This window comes from Zea mays, chromosome 7 (assembly GCF_902167145.1).
Source record: "Zea mays cultivar B73 chromosome 7, Zm-B73-REFERENCE-NAM-5.0, whole genome shotgun sequence".
NCBI lineage: Eukaryota > Viridiplantae > Streptophyta > Magnoliopsida > Poales > Poaceae > Zea > Zea mays.
This window is the reverse complement of record NC_050102.1, coordinates 106,522,620-106,548,977: the sequence shown is the minus strand read 5'-3', so window position 1 is coordinate 106,548,977 and position 26,358 is coordinate 106,522,620. Positions and strand designations below refer to the sequence as shown.

At 47.2% G+C, this 26,358-nt stretch overlaps 2 protein-coding genes and 1 non-coding gene across 3 annotated transcripts; 1 reads left to right on the top strand and 2 right to left on the bottom strand.

Annotated features, from left to right (window-relative positions):
* Positions 1–1,476: 1,476 nt before the first annotated feature.
* On the bottom strand, positions 1,477–18,283 carry LOC103632673 (protein STRICTOSIDINE SYNTHASE-LIKE 10). Its single transcript, XM_008654423.3, has 3 exons — positions 17,910–18,283; positions 17,535–17,807; positions 1,477–2,129 (listed from the first exon to the last, which is right to left on the bottom strand). The coding sequence occupies exons 1-3, from the start codon at positions 18,212–18,214 to the stop codon at positions 1,634–1,636; spliced, it is 1,074 nt and encodes a 357-aa protein (XP_008652645.2). The 5' UTR covers positions 18,215–18,283; the 3' UTR covers positions 1,477–1,633.
* A 933-nt stretch (positions 18,284–19,216) lies between these two features.
* Positions 19,217–22,470, bottom strand: LOC103632672 (uncharacterized). Its single transcript, XM_008654422.4, has one exon. It carries the CDS (start codon positions 22,425–22,427, stop codon positions 19,635–19,637), a length of 2,793 nt encoding a protein of 930 aa, XP_008652644.2. The 5' UTR covers positions 22,428–22,470; the 3' UTR covers positions 19,217–19,634.
* A 1,777-nt stretch (positions 22,471–24,247) lies between these two features.
* On the top strand, positions 24,248–24,386 carry LOC111589836 (small nucleolar RNA Z247). Its single transcript, XR_004851671.1, has one exon. It is a non-coding gene; the product is annotated as a small nucleolar RNA Z247 (small nucleolar RNA).
* Positions 24,387–26,358: the final 1,972 nt, after the last annotated feature.

Sequence of the window (26,358 nt, the reverse complement as noted above, 5' to 3'; positions counted from 1 at the left end):
AGATGGTCCAAGTGTACAATGGGGGTGTAGCTAGGCGCTAACGTGTCTGGCAGGGAAGTGCCTGAGCCCTATTTACATGCTAACGTGGCTGTCGGAGAAGTGCTTAAGCCCTGCGTAGGCGATAACGTGGCCGTCGGAGAAGTGCTTGAGCCCTGTAGAAGCACAGCTGTCGGTGCTGCTGGGATCTTGCTGACGTCTCCCTGCTTCCGTAGGGGGCCGAGAACCACCATCGTCATGGACGCACGCGGGGAGCCATCATTACTTGTTACTGGGGCGAGCCAGATGGGACGCCGGTCTTGCTCCCCCGTAGCCTGAGCTAGCTAGGGGTAGGGTAATGATGTATCCCTTGTGGCGCGGTCGGTCCGAGCCCAAGGTCGGGCGAGGAGACTTCTCCCGAGGCCGAGACCGGGGTCGAGCGAGGACGCGATTCCTCCCGAGGCCGAGGTTGAGGCCGAGCCCTAGGGTCGGGCGAGGCGGAGACCACCTTCCGAGGCCGAGGTTGAGGCCGAGCCCTGGGGTCGGGCGAGGCGGAGACCTCCTTCCGAGGCCGAGGCCTAAGGTCCGGCGAGGCGGAGTTTCCTGTTGCGCCCGAGGCTGAACTTGGCTGTTGTCAGCCTCACCCTGGTGGGTGGCACAGTAGTCGGAGCGGGGCGAGCGGCGATGTTTTCCTGTCAGGTCGGTCAGTGAAAGGGCGAAGTGACTGCGGTCACTTCGACTTTGCCGACTGAGGCACGTGCGTCAGGATAAGGTGTCAGGCGATCCTCGCATTGAATGCGCCTGCGATACGGTCGGTTGGAGAGGCGATTTGGCCAAGGTTGCTTCTTGACGAAGCCTGCTCGAGTTGGGCCTCGGGCGTGCCGAGGGTGCGCCCACTGCCTGAGGAGGCCCTCGGGCGAGACGTAACTTCGTCCGGGACTACAGTTCCCGCCCGAGGCTGGGCTCGGGCGAGGCGAGATCGCGGCCCTTGGGTAGACGAAGCCTTGACCTGAATCGTGCCCATCAGCCTCTGCGGCTTGTGTTGATGGTGGTTACTAGCCGTGTGTAGGAGTGTTGGAGTACCCCTAATTACGGTACGCGACAAGTATAAATCTTATGCCCACCGCGCACAACGTCTGAAGCACGAAACACGCAAAAAAAATACTTGTCGGAACGATGTTTGGAACACAGACACTATACTATTTTCTAGTTCGTTAGCACTTAATAATTATTTGTTTTAATATTATTGTTACCTATTCTTTTAAAATTATTAGTTGCTTAGGTTTTAAATATTAACATTATTATAATCGACTTGAGACTTTTCGTGGACTTTAGAAATTTATAATAATGTTGCTTAGGTTTTAAATTGGGACCGTCTCCGCTATTATTGGCGAGATAAGTTGATTGTTTGCTTGGTTTCAATTTGAAACAGCTTTTATTATTTGTGGAGTGTTTTGGGATTGTAGCTGGAGTCGAAGCGAACAGCGCGAACAAAGTGCATTTCTACGATGACAATATATTATAGATAGGCGTCCGACATTACTAGTGCACATATATTACATTGCTGTCACACGTACGTGTGCGACAGATAGAAGATCGACTACTCTTAATTTAGGACAAACGACAGACATACACGGCTACACACGTACGCTGCTAGCTAGAGGCCGATCTTGAACAGACCGACGTAAGGCGTGTCGACAGAACCGAGCCAGAGCGCGCCGCCGGGGCGCTCCAGGACCTCGCTGACCGTGGCGTTGCCGAGCCCGCGCAACGCCTCGACGACGACGCCCGTCTCAGCGTGGACCCTGACGGCAGCCACGGACCGGGGAGTGGTCCCCTGCTCCAGCCACGACTTGTCCCGGTTGAGCGCCACCCAGTAGTACCCACCGTCGCCGGCGCGGCGCACGTTGTCCGGGTACCCCGGCAGGTCGGCGAAGGGCTCGGTGGTGCCGGCGGCGGGGCCGCGCAGCCAGTGGCGCAGCAGGCGGCACCGCGTGGTCTCGGCCACCACGACGTGCGTCCCGTCCGCGCTCAGCGCCACGCCGTTGGGGAAGGACAGGCCGGACGCCAGCACGGCGGCGCTGCCCGTGGCCGGGTCGTACCGCAGTAGCCGACCCGTCGCTTCCCCGGTCAGGATGATCATGATGTAGTCGCTGCGAGAAAATCAGTGTCAGCACAGGTTAGTACTACGTAAACTAACCACGGTGAATGAAGGTGATTTTAATATACCACGAATAAACCCTGTGCACATCAGCTGGGCCAGGGCTGCGTACGGGTAGCCGGGTACAGCTAAAATTGGGATTTGGGCAGGATTGGAAGCCGCGCATGTGCAGCAGCGAACAGTTGCAGACCAGTGACATTTGTACGGTTGATTAGGCCTAGGCGGACTCCTTGATACCTCCCCTGACAGGGCGGGGACATCCCCCAGCCACTCCACGGGGTGAGAGGATTTTCCTATGGGGGAGAGGGGAGCTCTAATCTCCCCTCCACTAATCAACAATAATAATTATGAAATTAATCATTTTCAAATTTAATTAGCAGATAATAATATGTATTACGATAATACAAATATGGTAGTATTTTTAAAAACTCCAAAACAGATGTAAAGAGAAGTTGAATATTGAGAATGGTTGGAGAGAAGATAAAATAAAGGAAGAATAGTTGAGAGAGGTATTTAAATATAAATAGAAAGTATGAATAGCGGAATCAGTGTGATCGTATGTGCCCTTTGGAGTGCAGCGAGGAGACCTCCACGTGTCATGGTCGGACCATGAACAAGTACCTGGAGGACGGAGCAATACCCAGTAGATTGTACAACAGACAACTCGTCGCAGTGGCTGGACCCAGAACAATTAATTGTCTTCTCCATCAGCATGGACCGTGCTGCCCGAGTCAGATCCGCGACAATAAAGTGGATTCATTCCGTATTCTTCAGGTAGGTTGCATTATAGTTATGTATAATTATATTATCTAAATCCTAGATTTAGTAAGTCCTCAAATAATATAAGAAATAAAAAACCCATCTCCTCTACCCATTCTCTATATATTACTTTCTAAATATGTTAAAATTTAACATGTTACTAGTTTAAGAGGAACCATCAGCGATGAGAGATTTAGGGTCTGTTTGGTTTGTGGCTAAATGTGCCACACTTTGCCTAAGGTTAGTCGTTCGAATTGAATAACTAACCTTAGGCAGAAAAGTTAGGCAAAGTGTGGCAACTGAGGTAGTGAACCAAACAGGCCCTTAGTTTGTTGAGCTGTGTTGGCCTTTTGATTTATTGCCGGGCTATTGCATTGACAATTATTTAATATCTAGGTGACCGAATTTTTTGTTTTTTAGCCCCTTTCGAGTCAAAAAATTACGTTTGGACCCCCAGAAATTTTAAATGCAGTTTTGGACCCTTAGCTCGGCGCCACAGCCTGTGGCGCCGAGGTAACACAGCTCGGCGCCACAGCCTGTGGCGCCGAGCTTCGTGACGTGGCTGTCCCGCGTGGCACCTAGCTCGGCGCCACAGATCTTGGCGCCGAGCTAGGAAAAAACCGAAAAACGCTTTCTCTCTGCGCGCGTTTCTTCTCTCTGCGCTCATTCCAAACATCCGCGCCGCCGCGCCGCGTTCTCCTCAAATCGCCGCCGCCTTCCTCGTCGTAGGTCGCCGCCGCCCGCGGTCGTGCGAGGTCCGCCCGCCGCCGCCGCCCGCCCGCCCGAGGTCGCCCCGAGCCCGCTCCAAACCGGCCGAGGTCGCGGCCGCCAGTGCCCGAGCTCGCCCCGAGCTCGCACCCCACCGCCCGAGGTCGCCGCCGCCGGAGGTCGCCGCCGCCCGAGCTCGCTCCCCACCGCCCGAGCTCGCCTGGTAGCTCCCGCCCCACTGCCGACCATTTTTTTTAATTGCTTAGTTTGTAAACTAGTAATAATTAGTTAGGTATCTACTTATTGATTGTATAGTAAATAGTTAGATATTTTGTTGTTAGTGTTTATTAAAATAGTTAGCTAGTTTGTTGCGTAGTATATTGTTAGTGTTTAGTAAATTCTTAGTGCATTGATATAGTTACCATTTTGTTTAGCGCATTGATATTACATGTTTTATGTGTTGGCAACCATCGTGTTGTCGTTTATTCGCAGGTTCTATAAACATCACTTTACAGGGGAGGTGCTGCCCAATTTTTTACTGACAATTGGTTTTTTTTGTACGTAGGTGTTCGTCCGACTTGACCTTCTCCACCGTTAGCTGGACTCCTACGCGTTATCAGGTATACATAGTTTTCGTACATTATTTATAGATTATGTAATTTCGTTTGATGTGTTCATTTAATATTTACTGTATAGTTATTAGTTAATATCTATTTATTACTTAGTAAGTTAGTAGGCTTAAGTATGTAGCCATTATTGAGTTAGTAATCCATTTTTGCAATAGATGGACAGCCTAGTAACACTATACCATGGAGGAAGGGTGGAGATAGATGCTTATGGGAGTGTTACTTTTGATGGTATGAAGATCGTGACCATGTTGTTCGTTGAAAGACCATCTTTTGACCAGCTTTTGGCTCGAGCTTGTGAGGAGATTAGTTGCGACATAAACGACCCTAGAATATCAATTCAGGGTTTGTTGTCCCATATTACATATGGAACAGTTGTCCGACGGTTGATCTCCATTACCTCAGAAGATGATTGGGTGATATATTTAAGAATTGTGAAGACGATGGTTCCACCATGTTTGGATGTGGTTGTTCAAAAGTTACATGTTAGTCATTGCGGAGGTCCAGTCGGGTTGTCTCCACAAATGCCAAATGCATCTCGTATTGAAGCTCCTTTGGTAGAGCTTCATGAAGAAGTCGTTGTTGTGCCCGATGCTCAATCGGGTCCGCACGAGTATGGGATTTCTCGTCCTATTCCCGGCGTTTGTGGGGCTTCTAATGCGGTTGTACCCCCCCCCCCCCCCCCAAGAGATCCCATTGACCCAGGATCCAGTTCACGATCATCCTAGTAAGTGTCTTCGACACATTGTTCGTATCCATCATTATTTCGTTTGATTAGACTTTTTAATGTGGGTTTTCTTGCTCCGACCCGATGCAGGATCTCCACATATCGATAATGCTGATGTTCAGATTGATGTGCCTGTGTCATATAATATGGACAACATATGCAGGGCATCCAATAGTGTTGATGTTCAGATTGAGGATGAGGAGGAGCCATATGAGGCTGCACGGGCCGTAGATTCTGATGATGACCGTCCGGTTCAAGAAATGACCGAGCAAGAAATTGAACTCATAAGACGTTTGTGTCCGGAGCGAGACCCTGCAGTACATGAATTTAGCAGTTTAAGTCAATCCACCCGTGCGTATGCTGAAGGACGTGACGATGAACTGCTAGAGGCTCCGGATAACGCCGACAGCATTGAGATTAAGGTTGGCTTACTTTTCAAGGATCTGCCTACACTGAGACGATGGCTACAGGAATATTCTGTGAACCGGAAGAGGCCGTTCAAGGTGAGGCATTCGTATGCACAGCGTCGTTACATTGTTGTGTGCGAGGTGCCAGAATGTAATTGGAGGGTATGTGCCCGAAGGCAGAAGGACACCGGAAAGTTTAAGATCACCAAAATTGTAGGTCCACACACTTGTGCCCAGACAGAGCTGAGCTCTAAGCATCGTCAGTTGACATCTACCCTGATTGCGAAAAGGATATTGGGGATATTGAAGGGTCAGCCAAACTTGAAGGTGAAGTCAATTATGACCATGACTTCGGAGCTGTTTGGTTACAGGATCAAATATGGGAAGGCATGGAGGGCAAAGCAGCGAGCATGGAAGATGATATACGGGGATTGGGAGGAGGGTTATGAGAAGTTACCAGCATTGTTCAATGCAATGAAAGCAAAAAACCCAGGCATGCATTACGAGTACATCCCCAAACCTAATGAATGGAGGAACGGCAAAGAGATATTTTATCGTGCTTTCTGGTGTTTCTCGCAGTGCGTAGAGGCCTTCAGGCATTGTCGTCCCGTGCTCTCTATTGATGGTACTTTTCTGCTTGGGAAGTATAAGGGCACATTGTTGGTTGCCATATCATGCGACGCAGACAACTCACTGGTTCCTTTGGCATTTGCTTTGGTGGAGAGGGAGAACAGAGATAGTTGGTCTTGGTTCTTGCGGCTTGTACGCATCCATGTCGTAGGCCCTGGACGCGAGGTTGGTGTCATATCTGACAGACACCAAGGTATTCTTAATGCAGTGCAAGAGCAGATTACTGGCTACGCACCCATGCACCACAGATGGTGCACTCGACATCTAGCAGAAAATCTTCTTCGAAAGGATCATAGCAAGGCTAACTTCCCCCTTTTTGAGGAGGTATGTCGTCAGTTGGAGGTTTCGTTTTTCGAGGATAAGTTGAAGGAACTAAAAGATGCAACAAATGCTGAAGGTAAGAGCTGGATTGCTGGATTGCTGAGGGAACCGCACAAATGGACAAGGGCCTACGACGAAGGTGGCTGGCGGTTCGAGTTTCAGACTAGCAACATGGCCGAGTCATTTAACAGTGTGCTCAAGGGTATACGGGGCATGCCAGTCAATGCTATAGTAACATTCACTTTTTATAGGCTTGTGGCTTGGTTTAATGATAGACACGCGCAGGCCAAGGCAATGCAGACCCGAGGGCAGAGATGGGCACCTAAACCAACATCACACCTTAATAATGCAAAGGAACGTGCCCATAGACATGAGGTACAATGCTTTGATGAGGAGCTGGGTAAATACGAGGTAACAACACTAGGCGGCATAAATTCGGACGGTGAGGTGCGACCTTCGAGGACACATGTCGTGTTACTTGATGCATTCTGGTGCGGATGTGGTAAACCTAGACAATACCATTTTCCATGTTCTCATTATGTTGCGGCCGCACGTCATCGTAACTTTGCATTTGAGAGCAGAATACCTTCTGAGTTCAGTGTAGAGAGCTTAGTACGTACCTGGAGCCCTCGTTTTGAGCCATTTCTTGATGAGTCACAATGGCCAACGTACACCGGTCCGGTATACGTTGCTGATCCAGCGCATCGATGGGACAAACGTGGTAGTAGGAAAAGGAGCCGGTGCAACATGGTTATGGATCAGGTTTCCGGTCGCAGTAGGAGAGGACGAGCGTCCCCCTTTCTCGTGGACCCAGAGCAGAATGAATGCGGAAAATGCGGTAGACTTGGCCACAACTCACGTACATGCATTTGGACACTTAGTCAGGTGTGATATATTTTTTTATACACAAATTTTATTCTAATATGTCGATGTTTTTGTTACACTTTGTACACAACTTATATTCTAATATGTTGATATCTTAATTTGCAGGATGGCGCAGTTCCACTTGCTGGACCCTCACTACGACGAGCACCACAGGGGCCGTCTCACCGCAGAGGGAGAGGTAATATTTTGTTTGCTATATTTGCGACCTATATTTGAATTAATATATGCGACCTATATTTGACTAATGAAAAATCTTTTGATTGCTAGGTGTTGCCCGTTCTGCGGGTCCGGACCCACGACCGGTTTCTGGAGGAGATGAGGTACGATGAGAGGTATACTCCTCTCCTACAGAGGGCTGGCTTGGACGTCTTATCGTACCAGGTCCGCCGTGGGCTGCCCACTTTCAACCCAGCGGCGTTGACGGCTCTGGTCGACAGGTAAAGACTTCTCTAGTTGTTTAATATTTACAATTATCAAATCTACTTTGCATACTAATGATTTTTGTATTCTTCTGTCTTCCAATAGGTGGCGGCCAGAGACTCACACTTTCCACCTTCCCTGCGGTGAGATGACTGTGACGCTTGAAGATTGCCAGAAGATTCTTGGTCTCAGCATTATGGGTCGTCCAGTGACCGGTCAGGCATCACCAGGCGGTTGGAGGCAGAGGGTGGAGGCCTTTCTTGGGAGACTGCTTCCGGATGAGCTACGAGGTAGCCACAACACCGGAGTCCCACTGACCTGGCTTAGGCAGAGCTTTGGGCAGTGTCCACCTGGTGCAGATGAGCAGACGGTTGGATACCATTGTCGAGCTTGGATTCTCCATCTCTTTGGTTCAGTTCTTTTTCCAGACGCAACAGGCGACAGGCGCGTCATGGATGTTTCTGCCCTGCCTGACTGACTGGGATACGACCGGAGGTTACAGCTGGGCTTCAGCAGTGTTGGCCTTCCTGTACAGGCAACTTTGCGAGGCTTGTCGTCGTTCGTCGAGGACCGCCAGCTTAGGTGGATGTGTCTACCTACTACAGCTGTGGATGTGGGCACACATACCCGTCGGGCGACCCAGAGAGTTTCCTCCTCGTGAGTGGTTCGTGGTAGCCGGACATCGGCTTAAGCCCACGGCTGCTTACCGCTGGGACCAGGTCGAGGAGCCATTCGCACGACACCAGCGTGCTTACGTGGAGTACTCAAACGAGCTCGACGCACTTACTCCTTCGATGGTGAGTTGTCTCCTTTTTTCTTTTTACATGTCCTTTCTACTTTTATCACACGACACCAGCGTGCTTACATGGGCTTTCTAAAACTTTTGCAGGTGACTTGGCAACCGTATCTTGATCCATATTTCGCCAGCATACAGTTGAGCAGCATGTGCTCAATAGACGAGAACCTCTACCTCATGAGGTGTCCCCTCATCTGTTTTTATGCTGTTGAGTACCACTTGCCCCACAGAGTTGCTCGACAGTTCGGATTGCGCCAGGAGTTTCCGGTGGAGCCATTCTCGACTTCAATAGAACTTCATAAGTGAGTTACTACATGCACTTGTTATTCTAACTAATAATTGAAATATCAGTTAGTCGCTAATATATGGTTCTAACTTTTGCAGGTTCGACAGACAGAGACAGAAGAAGGTCACGGACTTCGAGACGCACTCAACCTTGACATGTCGTCCTCCTCTTCTTCATGTAATCCTGCCTCTGCGAGGGCGATAAGCTCACTCAATCTAGATGTGTCGTCGTCCTCCTCCTCCATCAGCTCAACCGTTGCCATTTTATCCTGAACATATCTCGCATGCGCCTCATCGGCCAAATAGTTTACGCCGCTTCCAATCTCTGCAAATATAATGAGAAAATTAAGTTAGCAAAGTCAGGATAAATAAATTGTACTAACATAATTATAATATCATTTATCTCACTTACTTCCCTTGAGGCGATCAGCAAGATTATCCAACATCTGTTTCTCGGCTTGAGCCGCTTCCCATTCCCTTGCATCCTGTGCTCTCTTCTCATCTGCCGCCTTGAACCTCCTATACTCTGCACGCTTCGGGCTATCATAAAAGGCAGATTTTGCTTCCCTACGCATGTCGCGTATGCGATCGTTAATGTACGAATCAACGAGCTGAGATCCACAACGCATCTTCTGTCCCATTATTCTCTTGGACTCTATTGTCCGCATCACCTCTCCTTTGTCGTCGTAACTCTCCCAACTGCATTTCCTCGTCTCCTACAAAAAAATAGTAAGTACCGCTATAACATTAAATCTGGTGCAAAAAAAAATACCAACCTCATCGTAATCGACCATATGTCCACAAAAATATCCAACACCAAGCTCCGAAGGAACTAATCCATACTTAGCTTCAATACCGCATTTGCAGAGTACTGGATCAAATTTGACCTCTTCTGCCGCCCACCCCATGTATCTCTTTTCCTTTACCTCTGGCTCTGGCCAATGGGACAAAGGACCATACAACCACTCTCTGAAACGACACTTACGCCACCCGTATGGCTGCAGGAGAAAAAATTAGTAATTTATTGTAAATAAAAACTAGTTCATATATTTAGCGTATCAATGGGCTCACATAATCAATGTTCGGACAACAGAACTGCTTGTCATAGTCTTCGTCTATGACAGCACGGTCTCCACAATCGCATCGAGGCGGTGAGTCCATCCGTCTTTCTGTTGCTACCTCCTTCTCTGCATCCGTCATTGGTGGAGGATTCGGGGGAGGAGGTACCCAACGCTTAAAACGCTCATGACTGGTCTTTCCACTCAACCAATTAACGAAAAGCAGATATCGAGGGTCAAATTTATCAGGACCATCGATCCACTGGAAAAAGAAACACTTCTGATGTCCCTAAAATAATGGAAAGATGCACTATTACATATCTACAAAAAAATGAATGCGAACAAAGTTAAGTGACAAGTCATAAGCTACGTACGTCCAAAGTGCCACAAAGGTAGTAGCAGCGAGCAGCCGTGTCTGGATGTTGTGATTGATGTACCCAAGCCAGTCTGCCACAGTCACAGTTAGGCACGGGGAGTTCAGGAGGAATAGGAGCATCCTTACTAGATACGTCCGGATATAACTCCCGAGGACGACCTCTCTTCTGCCACAACGCCTCTCGGTACATGTCTTTCATCTAATAAACGATTATAATTATCACTTGTACCTATTATGCTTTATAATAAGTCTACACAAACTAATATTCGAAATAATAATATAATAGGTGTATACAAATTATTTAACTAACAACCCAATATACAAAACGAATCAGTTCGAAATCATACCTTGGCCTACGAAGTGAACCAACTCAAATCTTTGAATCCAGCAATTTTTGACGAAGTTTTGAAATGGGATGAAATGTGCTGCTCTCGGCCAGCCGCGCGGGCGTTTTTATAGGCATTCGTAGCTCGGCGCCAAGATCTGTGGCGCCGAGCTACGAGGCAGCGCCGCCGCCACGTCAGAGCCAGGTAAGCCCTGGACGCAACTAGCCGTTGCGGCCACGTCACAGCTCGGCGCCATAGGCTGTGGCGCCGAGCTGTGTTAGCTCGGCGCCACGGCCTATGGCGCCGAGCAAAGGGTCCAAAACTGCATTTAAAATTTTTTTAGGTCTAAACGTAAATTTACTTCGGTTTAGGGGCTAAAATACAAAAAATTCGGTCTAGGTGACGTCTGACGTATAGGCTCTGTTAATATATCTTTACTATAAAGTGAAAAAGACACCAAAATACAGAAAATATCGTCGGTTTTTTGGGTAGGGAGTTGGTAAATGGTTGCTAAATGTCGGAAGAAAATGAGGTTAGATGAGAAGAAGCTAAATTTAGGAAGTTCATTTAGAGAGCTGTTGGAGAGGGGTTTTTAGTTTAGCTACCTAAATTATTGATTTAGGGAGTCTTTTATAAAACTACTGAAGTTGCTCTTAAGTCCCTGTTTGGTTTGAGTGACTAAAGATTAATCCCTCCATTTTAGTCTCACCCTAAATAGCCAAACTATAGAACTAAAACAGGGACCAGACTATTTTAGTCCCTAGTCCCTCAAGGGGTGACTACAAGGGACTAAATCATATTAATTCCATCTTTTATCTCTCATTTATTTCAATTGCAGTAATGATGGGAAAATGTTAATGGTCATTTTAGTTTTCGTATGAATCATTTAATGTGTTCCGAATACTTTTAGTCCATGTAACCAAATACAGTGAAGACTACTAAAATTTAGTCCCTAAACTAAAGAAATTAAACAGATCCTAAGAACAACCATTACAGGAACAGAGAAACCAACTTACCACTATATTTTTATAGTGAGTGAAAAAAAGAACAGGTCAGTCCTACGTGTTTCCATGCCAAACTTGATATTTTTACAGTTTTGAGATAATACTATGATATTTGATAATATTGTGGTATTAGCAGTTAAAGGTGTTTAATTCGTACATGTAAAACACGATTTTAAATATATATAGTATTTCAAAACTTCATTACAAACAGGTCCTTACAGTATATTTGAACTATTCTCATTTGACAAATCTGAATACAGTTAGTGTCATGTATGCAGCCGATACTCAGCTTTGTCTCAGATTTGACGCAGTACAGTACCGTGCATACTACAAAACGTACCCCTATTTGTCTCAAAATAACTGAACACCTTGTTTTTGAGAAGTCAAGTTTTTGTTTTAAAAAATAATAAAATATATACACAATACTAATATTTATAATGCATAATAATAATGGTTTGCTTTATAATAAAATAATTTTTTTGATAAATATAGGAGATACACAAATATTAATAATGTTCTTATAGTTTGTTCAATTAGAAAAGTTTTACCGTCAGATTTTGTGTGACGAGTTTTTACTCAATGTACATTTTTAAACAAAAAATTTATATATAAATAATTAATTAACAACAATAATTGAAGTATATCCACGGATTTTAAGCCTTCTAATGTCGAGCAGCAACAAGACATTTCATAAATCATTAGTCAAGTTACTTATTCAAAATAATTATTATTGTATCTCAACCATTTTTGCAAAAAAAAAGAATAAACCAAATTTTGAGTCAAGTACATGTCACCTGCGGATTGAAACAGAAACTTACACTCACCCATCAAATCTTTGGGTCGGATGCAGGTGCAACCGCGAGTTAGGGTTTAGATCTATATGTTAAATTACCATCATACCAACTTTGAAGCCTGGCCGACCCACTCTTCCTCGTCCCTGTCCCTAGTTCCCACCCCATCTTGACCGCAGTTCGTGTACCCCCTCCCCCACACACACCTGCATGGGACTCTAAGGTTGTGGCTAGCATATTGTGCATATAATCGTACAAAACACTATTTTGCACTATAGACATCACTGTTTGTAGAGTGTAGTTTAAAATAAGGGATATGGTAGGGGATGTGATAGAAGATCTCCTAGAGATAGCTTAAGAGTCTCTTCAACAACTCCAATAAAATGCCATGTACCCTAAATTTTAGAAGAGATTTGTGTCCTCTACGCCCAATAACGTCCTCTAAAAGGTCATCTAAAGTTAGTGGATAGATCCTCTATATATAGAGTTTCTCTCTTCTATCTTTCAGGGGTGGATCTAAGAAGGCTAGGGCTCTAGTCCCCCACATATTGGAGAAAGGGGTGAATGATAGAGAAGGGAGGAGGAAGAAAAGAGAGAGAAATGAGTTCTCCTAATAATATGTTGCCTCCGTCACTGGTCACTAGTAAATTAACCTCTCTTAGTTCATTTCTAGATCCACCACCAATAACCTCTACTCTATAAGTATACAAGTGGATGAAACCTTTTATCCACTGGATTCGTGGATATTAATTATGACGTTTTAGCCATCTCTATATCGGTTAACTAAGTTAAATATTGGAATCGTGGATATTATGATGTTTTAGCAGTCTCTATATCGGTTAACTAAGTAAAAAAATATTTAGAGGTACACATACTCTATCGCTCTCTCACCCATAATCCAAGTAGCGCGACTTAAAAAAGTAGAAACTCTAAAGGCTTGTTCGGGAGCAAGGAGAATATATGGAATTAGAGAGACTTTTAATTAGCCCATTCAATCCTGAATAGAAAGGAAATTTTAGCCCATTTAATCATTTTCATTGTCCTTGCTCTTAAACCATGTTTTTACATTTTAGGATAGGTAAGTTGCTGGAGTATGAGAAATTCCAGGTAGGTACGAGTGACTGTATAATCTAGCTTGCACAGTTGAGTGAGAAATTTTTCATCAATAGTCGACCACAAGGATTCTGCTGGTATTACCTTTTTTAGAAATAGATATGGAGTGCCGGTAGTACCAGATCGCTGCTATTTATCGGTTGCTATACTGAACTGGGAGTAGTGTGCTGAATATATGGGCCGGATTTTAGAGCCAGCACGAGTATGACCCGACACAAAATAATATGAATCGGGTTAGCACGATCCGAAATCTGGTCTGGACCGGACCTTAAATTCTGGTCCATTCGACCACGGCACGACCTGCACAGATAGACCGGGCTTAGGCCAACACTGACCAATGAAGCATATGTTGTTTAATTTCTTTAATTTAGTAAGTTATAGATTTTATATTGTTGTGATATTTGGACTTTATATGGTCAAATGTTGCTAGAATTATTTAATATCTTTAATTTAATAAGATATTGATTTTAAGTGGTTGTAATATTTTGATTTTATATGGTGAAATATATGTGCCGGGTTTGGGCCGCCACAGTTCAATGATGGCACAATACAATTTAGGGTTAGGTTGGACCACTGTTTTTACTCTACGAGTTGGTACGACATCAAAAAAAATTTGGACTTTTTTGGCTCGAACCCGTTTAACACTAACACAATGTTCTCGGGCGGAGCCGGTCCGACCCAATTCCCGGCACTATTGGAGTGTCCGTAAAAGAGTGGGCGGCAGCCGGCAGGAAGCATGAAACGCTTGTAGTGTCCGTGCAAATGTCATGGGGATATCTGCGTAGTCGCCGCACCAATTTTTACTGCCATGACGCCGGCGTAAATGCACCGCTTGGATCCGCGCATTTTACCAGCACACAGGCCCACTTGGGGACAGCCTAGCTAATGCTTGTGTCAGACGGGCAGGCGGTGAAATGATGTCGTAGAGCCGAGACGCGAGTCTAGCGGTTGGTCTAATGACAGTAGAAAGTGTACCCACGCACAGCATGAACGAGAGACTTCCAGTTTTTTTTTAAGAAATATAGACTTGAAAACTTAAAGTTTAATATGGGCTCATATATACTCCCTCCGTTTCGTTTTAGTTATTGTTGAATAGTGCAAAATTGAACTATCCAGCGACAACTAAAAAGAAATGGAGTAAGTATAGTTTTAGGTCTAATTTGGTAACTCTATTTTTTCATGAGATTTCTATTTTTCTAAAGAAAAATGATCTAGTTTCCTTTGTGAAAATATAAATCACTTGTGAAAATATGGTTCCTAAACTATCCAAATATCAAGAGGATAAAATTAGTTCATCTTCGTTGCCTCCTCCGCCAGCTGCGTGGCCCCGTCTTACGCAGGGCCGTGGGTTGCATTGCAATGGCGAGGTGGGCACAACGTCCGTGACGGTAGGGCACGTAGTACGGTGAGGTGATGAGCGCTGCGGCGAGGTGGGCGCCGGGCTGTGCAGTACGGATGAGGAACACAGCAGGCTGTGTGGAGACGAGCGAGAAAAGAGAGAGAGAAAAAAAAAGAGTAAACGAACCAATATAAGGCAGGTAACTAGTGGCATGGTGAGTAGTTTTTAGGAGTTTCTAGAGCATGTCTCAGGGGAGGGGGAGCTTTTATGGATCTTGTGGATTTAGGTGATAGGTGTACGTACATTCTGGTAAACCTAATTAAGTCGATAAAGAAATGATTTACCAAAAACAATCAAAACAAAACCCCTCGCGGTGTCACCGTCTCGTCAATTCTCGTCGTCATCATCGGCTAGCTGCTAGCGTTATCATTGTCTCTCCCAATTAAGCAAGGTACTCAATTGCGTATAGCAGGTTGGTAGTAGATTATTAGTGTACAGGTAGCGGGATCGCAGATAACAGGCGCCATTGACAACGCTAATAAGTTTCAATAACGACATATCGTAACTATGACGACAATGTATGATGTGCAACCGGAGGAGGCGTTGGTGCAACCGTGCAATAATCCCAGCAACGACCCAGACACAACAACTAGAAGTAGGAGGACCTTTTTAGGAAACATTCTTCTCTATGGAGTTTTCTAAAAAGCTCATCCCACTATTATGATTGTGTCTTGGTTGCACGGTTACATCTGATACGTGACATGTAATTTAAGCGTAAATATTATGAATAATAAGTATAAGCATTAAACAATACTCGATGGGCTGTTGTCTCACATACTTAAGTTAAGGAAACATATCGTGTTCCACAACTTAGAGCATCTCCAAAAACTTCCCAGAAGTCTCCCCTAAATCTATCTTTTTGGAAAAAACACAAAAACATGTCTCCAACAGTTCCCCTAAAGCGCTCCCAACTTTTTCATATCCCTTAAAACTCTCTCATTTGTAGTTACAAATGAGGGGTTTTTTGGGCTCCCCAGAAACAATCTGCCGCTTTAAGGGATCTGTTGGAGAAAGGATTAAAATCTACCCCACTTATTATTTAGAGGTCCCTTAAAACTGATTTTAAGGAGTCGTTTTATGGAGAGCTCTTGGAGATGCTCTTATATATACGTTATCATGCATCAGAGTTTATATATAAACAAATAGATTATAAGAGCCATAAATATATATAGCTCATAAGGCTACCAGTCCTTACCATTGTTTAAAAAAAAGGTAGCAATAATATTGACATTCTCATGACCACTTAAACCATATGTATAACTTCAGTGGACTAAAATCATTTACATTTTGTATATTATACCACGTTTTTTAAACCAGTATAAAAAAACTGTAGAGAGCTATATATATAGCGGTTCACTAACTCAAATAGCGGTCCTTAAATTTTAGCTTTTGAAATCTAGTCCGCTATATATATCGTAGCGGCATGTTAATTTAGAAGCAAGAGTATTTAAGGAGTTAAATTTCCATTACTATTTAAAATTGAATAACAAAGGAATCAACTTCATTCCCTTTACTCCTAAATATACTCTAGTTGTAATGGCTAGCGTAAATAGTTTTTTTTATAAAAAAATCTAAATCAGAGCCGTAACGGTACCTTGTTAGTAGACAGAAGAGGCAATCTTATTTGTATGAATTAATATGTCAAATTAGGTCCAGTTTGGAAGCAACTTAGTTTTTAAGAAACCAGTTTTTAATTTTTTTAGCCAGGAGTTTCTTGGATTTTAATAAACTAAGAATCTAATTTCTAGAAACTGAGTTATAAACCGCTACGTTTGAACCACTTAAATTACCATAAACAGTTTCTTAAAAAATGGATGATAGATGTTTGTCCTTAAAAACTCGACTATACTAAAGAATGAAATGTACTTCCGTGCCACGTATTGTATTTACAGGCACTTGCATTACACTGTGTAAAGGCTTCAGCGAAATGTACTCTTTTCGCGTACTTGGAACAAGGATGCGCCGCAGCGCAAACTTTTTTTTTTGGAATGTATATACGCGCGTATACCATGCACGTTATGTCACGACGACACGTCGTGCCACACGATCGAGAATCAACGCCTAGCTATCAGCCTATCACGTACGGTATACCACCTCACTAGCAATCTAGCGCGCGCGCGCGCACACACACACATGCCTGCCTCCGCGCTCATCGATCCCTACTACTCCGCTCCGCACAGTACTTGTCAACACTACACCTTTTTGTCTGTATGTATGTACTTGCGGCAAATCATAAAAGGAGAATTAAAAAGATACGGTGCGTACGCGCATATACGCAACATCTACTACGTCCGTACACGTATACAGGCGGCCCGCGTGTGTCGTTACTGCAGTACATTATTAAGAGCATCTCCAAGAGACTAGCTAAATAGCTTGTCAAGCTAAATTTTAGATAATTAATAGCATAATAGCTCTCCAACAGAGTAGCCATTTAAGTTGCTAAGCTATCTCACTCTCTAAATTAACTCCCTCACTAGCCAAATTTGGCTAGCAACTCTCGTTAGCCAAGCTAAATTATATTTTGGAGAGTCTGTTGGAATAAGATGTTATATATAGAGTTTAATATTTATGGAGAAACAAATAAAGAGTCAAATAGAGAGTAAAAAATAAAGAGTCTCTTGGAGATGCTCTAAGGGCTCTGGTTCGGTTCCTCGGGAACGAGTTCTATAGCTATAGGAACAGTTTTCAGTTGAAATGGTTCGCAAATGCTAGCTGTGTGCCTGTGTGTGCGTGGCGCGGGATCGGATAGGATCGGACCGTACGTACCTCCGCTGGTACGTGGCGCTGCTGTCGGTGAAGTAGACGAGGCCGGTCTCCTGGTCGACCTCGACGGCGTTGACGAAGTTGAGCGGCGCGCCGCCGGCCTCCGTGGCCACCGCCTCCGCCAGGCCGCCGCGGCGCCCCACGCGCATCAGCCCCAGGTACGCGTCGCCGTAGTAGAGGTCGCCGGACGCGCGGTGGAACTGCAGGCCCAGCGGCCGCCCGCACGCGCTCTCCGGCACCACCAGCCTCTTCTTCGCCGCGCACATGGCCACCGTCCTGTGCTTTGCAGCGACAGCAGCGTCACCGGCCAATAGATAGACGACCAATGCAACGTGCGTACGGCCGGCGCGTGTATATTATATATAAATATATACGTACTCGTGCTTGTGGTTGTGGGCGAACTCGGTCCACCCGCGCTGGGCGCCGCGCCACCGGAGGATGCGGCCGTTGGAGACGCCGGTGAAGGGCCCGTCGCCGCGGTGGTCGAAGGCGAGGCTCTCGGGCCCGAACGCCGGCCGGCCGAGGCGCACGGGGAGAACCCTCTGGCCCACGTAGATGGACTTCATCTCCTCGTGGCAGCTGGCCATGGACGGCAACTGCACAAGCAGCAGCAGCAGCAGAAGAAGACCCAGAGACGAGGAGGAGGAGAGGGAGAGCTGGAGCAAGGTGGAGGGAGCCTCCATGTTCTTGGGAGAGAAAGAAAAAAAAAAGAAGCCTTGCTTGCTTTCGGTATATGCTTGTGTTTTGTTTGTGTGTCCGGACAGGCATGTGCCTCTTATATACAAAGTTGTCAGGCTCATGACCCGGCGGGCGTCGGAGTTCGGAAGTGCACACTGCACAGACAAGTAAGACAACTGTGCCCATGACAGATCAAGGTACTGAAGCATCCTACTACCTATTGGGCTTGTAAAAGTCGGCCTTTGCGAACGCGAGCCGTGTGGCGGGCCGCGCCTAGGGTTTTGCAATCCGGCAAAAAAAAAATGAAGACGGAACGGAAGAGCTTCCTTCACGTTGCCTGACGTACTAAAGACGGAACCAAGAGTACTAAAGAAAGGACGAAACTGAGCGCCCGTCAATGCCTTGCCTGACGTCGACAGTGGGCGTCTTGGCCGGCCGCCCGGCCTCGCCGCCGACCGCGTAAAAAAGTCCCTGCTCAGCGCCACCGAGTTCCCCGTCGTAAAAAGGTCTCGGACGTGCCCGTCCGGCCGCCACGGATGACGGACCCAGTGCCTCGTCTGCAGCTCGCCCAGCGCCGTGTGGGCAACTACCACGTGCGTGCTGTCGGGGCGCACCACCACGCCCGCCGTTCGGGAACGAGAGCCTCGCCTGGAGTAAGAGGAGCACGGCGACACGGCGGCACGGCGCGAGCGGTGGTCCTACCGCAGCAGGCGCCCAGGGCCACCACGCGCATGTGGTCGCTGCATTGCAATTGCAAGCAAGCGTTGCCATCAGTGTTGGTAATCGCTGGGATGAGATAGCCGGTGAGATCATGACGACTCGTACAACTATTCCACGAGTTCATGTGTGAGATGTCATGCCGCGCTAGCAGCTCGCAGGTACCAAAAATAGAATTAGGCCCCGTTTATTTGTTTGGTTGGAATTGAATTCCATTTCAATAATTATAATTTAGACAAAACTAATTATGAACATATATGTAATATATTTATATATTATCTTAAATCATATGAGAGAGACAGTTATATACTATATATATGTTATAGCGAAGCAAGTAGAAAAGTGTGTTATAATTTGTACATCAGAAAAATAGCATGTAAATCTATAGAATCAATTTCCATCTCTCACCCCATGAATTTGAGATGGACTTATTGTTAGCAACACCTGGGAAGGGGGATCCAAGAGGAAGAGCTCAGAGGAGAATAAGACTTGGAGAAGGGAATAGCTGGGAGGAAGACGAGTTTATCTGATATTTGATAGCTAAATTGTTCATGCCCCTATTACACAAGTGTTTGTCTTTTATATAGTACTACTCGAACATCAAGCGACCCATAGATAGCGGACCCACTACTTGGCCCATATTGGCTCAGTAACCTTGGCGTTTGGACGATGGACTCTCACGTGCCGTGGCTTGTTCTCGTTGTCTGCTCATTGCTCCTGTCTGAGATGCTGACATTCCCCACCGCTTGAAATACAGCTTGTCCCCAAGCTGTGATATGCATAACCACCAGGATCCCAAACTAAGACTTTGAAATTGCCTTGGCCACTAGCAACAGCACCTAGACTAGAAGAAACAAGGCCAACAACCATATCAATTCCTGAACCAGCTCGACAAACGATTGCTGTGGAGGAATGGCTTGGGTTGGCTTTCTCAAATGGTTCACCGAACGTAGCTGAGATTGGATCACTAATGGTGATGGGGAAGCGGTCGAGCTTGGCTTGCTTTGCCACAGTAACCGAAAGTCTTCCCAGAGCTTGAAGCTCCCAGTCACTCGTATCCACATTGACACCAAGTTGGACAAAAAATCCATGAACTGCAGTTAAGCTTCCTCCAATGGTATGAATGGTGTACTGAATTTTTTGCTCTTCTATCTTTGGTGACATATTTCCAAGAGAAAATGTGTTGAACCTCAGAGATTTTATTCCCAAAGGCCGGTAATTATCCATCAGTGGCTCCCAATCGTCGTCCAACAGCAGCATGAAATTCATCTTGTTGAACACTCTGTAGAGCACACCAAAGAATCGGACAAACAACTTTTGCTTGTCACGGGAAGTGACTGACGACTGGACATATGGCTGACATTTCTCCATTCTTGAGCTTCGGCTGGCTCCCAAGCCGATGGAAATTTTTGATACCGCCAAGATGATATGCCATGGAATGTGCCAGTCTGTAATGCGGAATAGCAGATCGCAGCCACACCAGACCTGGACATCTGACACCCCTACCACTATGTAGTCACCAGTTGAAAGGTTGAGCTCGGTATTGCCCTCTGCTCCATATGACTGGATTTGGATTGCCTCAACCAGGAAATACTCCACGATCTGGAAGTTGTCTCCTGTCTTAATAGCTTGCTGTTTGGTAAGGACAACAACAAGCATGTGTTCGTTGTTCTTAAGATCATTGCAGCCGCCACTAACTTTCTTCAAAAGATGGTACCACGAAGGCCCTTCTCCAGGAGTCGATCTCAAAATGTCTACAATGAAGTTGATACGTTCCCAATCAGGCTTATATGCATCTGTGTAAGCTTGAACAGCAGCATATGTCATATCCTGTGTTATGCCTCTACAGATAGCATTCGAGTCAGGTGCTTTGATACAGTCGAACAGAACTGAAAATCCCAGCAAGCTAAACAACATCAGATAATGATGGAGATTGATAACATGAGCTCTCAGTAGATCAACCACGCTTTGAGGGAGCTTCTCGATCAATGATAGAAGCAGCCATTGACCGGTGTCAGGAAGCGGCGTGACAGTTCTCATGTGTTTTGACCCAAGCACACCAATGATCTCGGCAACCAGTTTGCGCACGGGGCTGGCCTCCTCGGTGTGGCGGTCGGTGATGCTCACAACACGGTTGGATTGCATAGGTGGTGGCCATGGTTGTCTCTGCATCACTGCATCCCAGCTGCAACTGACCGGAGGCGAGAAACAACTCTGTGTGAGGATGAAGCAATTCATCAAACACCTGTTGGGCGTAGTGGCGAGAACCTCGTCCTCCTTGCTCGGCGGCGTGTACGATCGCATACACGGCTTCCCGTCAACGCTGGTGCAGTCGAAGACATGCGTGCCGGTGGGGATGCCGAGCACCTGGTCCGGCGACGGTAGGGAGAAGTGGATGAGGTGGACGTGGCGGGACAGCTTCGTCCTGTCGACGAACCGACAGCAGATCTTCTCGCGCAGGTTGGGTAGCGCGGCGGTCGCGGGGACCTTGTCGGCTTCGCTGTGGGACAGCTCAGTGTCGCCGCTGCCGTGGACGGCGATGACGGGGACGGCCCAGTCGTAGGGAGAGTCTGGATCTGAATCCAGGAGGCTGCGGTGGAAGCAGGGCTCCTCGTCGAAGATGGGACCCTCGTCGAACTCGGAGGTAGGAAGGATGTCGACGTCGACTCCGACGTGGTTGCCGTCGCAGTCCCGGAGTAGGTGCTGACGATGGAGGACCGGGTTGGGGACGGAGTAAATGCCGCGGTTGAGGTATATTGTCGAACACTTGGTGGGCGTGATGGTGAGAACCTCCTCCTCCTCTGCGTCGGTGTTGGGGACGAGCGCGGGGTTCATCGCCTGGTCTGGTGACGACAAGGAGAAACGGAGGCGGCGGACTTCGCCGGACAACTCCGTCCCGCCGATGAGGACCTTCTCGTGCGGGTCCCGATGGAACAACACCGCGCCCTCGGGGAGGCACGGGTAGCGCGGTGATCCGCTGCTGTCGATGTTCGAGTCGAGCGGCGCATAGACGAGGACAGCGCCTGAATCGTCGTCAGCCGCGTTGGCGCTCGCGGCATCCTCGTCCAACACGTCGAGCTCCTGGAGGAGGTCATCATCGGGGTTGGCGAGAGTATCGACAAACGGCTGTGGCATGGTGTAGCAGTCGTCGTCGTAGAGCGGCGGAATGTAGCGGTCGGATATGGAGCCGGCGAGGAGCGTGGTCGACGAAGACATCTCGTCGGACCCCAGGGACGCAAGCACCGTGGCGGTCTGCTGCAGGCCAAAGTCGTTTCCCGAATCCAAGGACGCCACCTTCGCAGCGTCGTCGTGGACGAGAGGCGGAAGGATTGCCTCGTCGCGGTACTGTGTGTTGACGATGGAAGAAGGAGGCATGGATCCGTCGAAGGGGGAAGTGTGCTCGCGTGCGTACTGCTCGCCGCAGCGACCCACCAGCGCATCGGTCAAGCGTGCCTCCATGCGCGCCAGTGCGTCTAGAATATCCTGCATCGTGGCCTCCATCGAGATTGAGTCCTAGTCTGATACCAAATGTTAACAACACTAATCTCACAGCTCGAACCAACAGCAAGAGTATCACGGATTATATGATTCTGGACAATTCAGAGTAGCAGCAACCAACGTATTCTAGAAGGAACTGGGAAGAGAGGATTTGAGAACAACAGAGAGAAGGAGAGGAAGAGATGAACAATAATGTGAAGTAGAGATTTCTGTTGTAAAATGATTCTTTGATGCCCCTACAGCCGGTACAGCTCCCCTTTTATAGGTGAAGATACCCACTTATCCCTGTCTAATGTCTCATATGGCAACCATTCCTAACATTCCCCACTGCTTGAAATGCGGCTTGCCCCCAAGCCGCTGACCATGATCGTCGAGTTGTCGGAGGCCATGCACAAATCTAAACACTCAAACGCCATAGGTGGAGGCCATGGTTGCTTAATTCCACTCACAAGTCTAGCTCTTGCGGCTTGCTCAGGAGTCTCGGGAAAGCCAAAAGCAGCAGCACCATCAATGGATCTGACGAGTTGAACATTCCATGTGTCTCCTTGCTCAACGTTGTAAAGAACATCCCAAGCACTTGCCTCCACAAAAAGCTCCTCAAGAACAGGTGAGAACTCAAGCAAATACGGCAGCTGAAGAACCCCGTCGACTCCAATTTGTGAGCACCCTTGGATGGCTAACCATGTCGATGTTAGTATCCTTTCTAGCAGCTTACCGAGCATAAACAGGCACTGCAATACTGCACTCCGATAGCATGTGTTTCTGAGATTTGGTATCCCTTTTACAGCATAGCCTTGCACATTAGATGGTCTGGACTCATAGCAAGGCCATATGTCTGGAAAATCCATAGCCACACCAAACCCAGATGATCGGCTCTCTGCTGGAAATACTTTGTTCATGATTTCCTGCTCTCCTTTTGCAATCTCCACATCATGGGTAGTCAGCAAGCCCTCCTTCGTAAGCAGGTCGACAGAATTGCTATCATCCCTCACCAGTATAGTCAACCAGCCAGTGATGTCAGTCGAATGTTGAGCCTTGCTTATAGCATCCAAGATATCTGCCCAACACCTATGTAGCTCACAGTTCTTGCTGTTAAACAAAGAAGTGTGTAATCTATATTTGGGAGGAGATCATCTATATTTGGAGATGTGTCTCCTGTGTACCGTGCACCATTGATCACGGTTGTAAGCTTCCATGTATACAATCCTCTATATAAAGAGAGTGCCTGGTCCGTAGAGGGCATTCAGCGCCAATCATTTCAACATGGTATCAGAGCCGATAATTCGATCATGTCTATAAACTCTTCATCCTCCTCCACCACCTCCGCCACCAATTTCAGCCTCTCCTCTAGCGCTATGTCTGTGTTTTCACCTATCCCGATCCACCATGCTGTCACCATTAGGCTCAACAAGAACAACTACACGTTGTGGCGCGCCCAGCTGCTCCCGTACCTTCGGAGTACCAAGCTCATGGGCTTTATCGATGGATCCATGCCGCCGCCGCCCAGGCAGGTTCCTTCCTCCACTGCTGCGGGCGCCGAGCTCGTGCCTAACCCCGCCTATGGCGCGTGGTATGATCAAGATCAGCAGCTTCTCAGTGGTCTTCTTTCCTCCATGACTGAAGACATTCTCCAAGATGTTGTGGAGGCCACCACCTCTCAAGAGGCTTGGGATATCCTCAAGCGGATGTTCTCCTCTGCTATCCGCGCACGTGCTGTCCGAGTGCGCGTTGATTTGGCCACCACAAAGAAGTGCGATCTCTCTGCTGCCGATTATTTTCGCAAGATCAAAAGTCTCGCTGCCGAATTGGCTGCCGCTGATGCGCCTCTTCGTACTGACGAGATCATTGCATACCTCCTGGCTGGCTTGCCTTCGTATTACGATCCGTTTGTTACTTCGATCACCATGAAGACCGAGTCCCTCACGCTCGATGATTTCTACGCCCATCTCCTGGCATTTGAGGCGCGTCAGCAGCAGTCTCAGGCGGAGACGCGTCTCAACATTGGCGTGCAAGCAAACTTCGCTGGCCGTGGTGGTCCACAGCGTGGTCGCGGCCGGGGGACTCCACCTGCTGGTCGTGGTGCGCGTGGCCGAGGTGGGCCGCCGTTCCAGGGCCGTGGTCGTGGTCCTTCTTCCTCGACAACCAATCGCCCACAGTGTCAGATATGCGGACGTACGGGCCACACTGCCATCAAGTGTTGGTACCGTATGGATGAGTCATACCAGGAGGAACATCCATCTGCTGCAGTGGCTACAACTTCATACCAGGTTGATCCCAATTGGTATACTGACACAGGGGCTACCGATCACATAACAAGTGATCTGGATCGCCTAGCTCTCCGTGAACAGTATCATGGTGGAGAAACAGTACAAGTCGGCAATGGGACAGGTTTGGAAATTATGCACATTGGTTCATGTTCTTTTAATACTGCTACTCGTCCTCTTGCTCTAAAAAATGTTCTCCACGTTCCTCATATATCCAAACATCTCTTGTCAGTACATAAATTAGCTCGTGACAATAACGTATACTTTGAATTTCACCCATATTATTTTCTTATAAAGGACAAGGTCACGCAGCAAGTTCTTCTGGAAGGCAGGTGTGAGTCCGGCCTTTATCCCATCAAGCCCTCCGATGTCGAGTTTCTCAAACAAGCTCTAATAAGTGTCAAGGCGTCCTCGAGTCAGTGGCATGCTCGGTTTGGCCACCCCTCCACCCCAGTCGTGCGGTCTATTTTGACCTTGAATAAACTCCCTTATGTCAAGGAGTCGAGTCTCTCAGTTTGTAATGCATGTCAATTAGGCAAAAGTCATCAACTACCTTATAGTTCTGCTATTCATCGTTCTACTGCTCCATTGCAGCTTATTTTTTCTGATGTTTGGGGCCCTGCTCCTATATCTGTTGGTGGTTACAAGTACTATATAAGTTTTATTGATGACTTTACTAAATTTACGTGGATATATTTGATGCATGATAGAACAGAGGCTCAACACATCTTCTTACAATTCCAAGCCCATGTTGAACGTCTCCTTGACACTAAAATTAAGTGTGTCCAATCTGACTGGGGGGGAGAGTACCAGAAACTTCATAACCAATTTTTTAGATCCATTGGTATAGCTCATCATGTGTCGTGTCCTCATACACACCAACAAAATGGGTCAGCAGAACGCAAGCACCGCCACATTGTTGAAACGGGTCTTGCCCTCCTTGCTCATGCATCAGTCCCAATTAAATTTTGGGATGAAGCTTTTCTCACTGCCACATATCTAATTAATAGAATGCCTACTCGGGTCATTGATAATATGTGCCCACTAGAACGTCTCCTCAAAACTCCACCAAATTATTCCATGCTCCGTATATTTGGCTGTGCTTGTTGGCCCAATTTGAGACCTTACAACAAACACAAACTCTCTTTCCGATCTAAAGCTTGTGTGTTCTTGGGTTACAGTGGGCTTCATAAGGGGTACAAGTGCCTTGACACAGACTCCGGACGCGTTTATATCTCTCGCGATGTCATATTCGATGAAACAAGTTTTCCCTTTGCTAACTGTCCTTCATCCAGCGTTGCACCTGACCAGGATAGTAGCAGTTTTAATTTGAACTATAACCATATGCATATATTTCCTGCTAACTCTGTTCACGCAGCAACACAACATGTAGCAGCTGCGCCGGGTGCGGCGCATGACGCAGGGCTGCCTGTTTCCATACAGCAGCGCACCCCGGGCTCCCCGGCAACTCCCACGCGACAACCTGCGGCGTCGACAACTCACGCGGTGTCGACACCTTCCATGCGACAACCTGTGGCGTCGTCTGATCCCGTGTCCCCTGCGGGTACTGGGGCTGCGATGGAGATATCGCCTACCAGCAGCCCCTCATCATCACCTAGTGTACTGGCTGCTGCTGCGGAGCAATCAGCAACACCTGAAGCAGCTCCTCC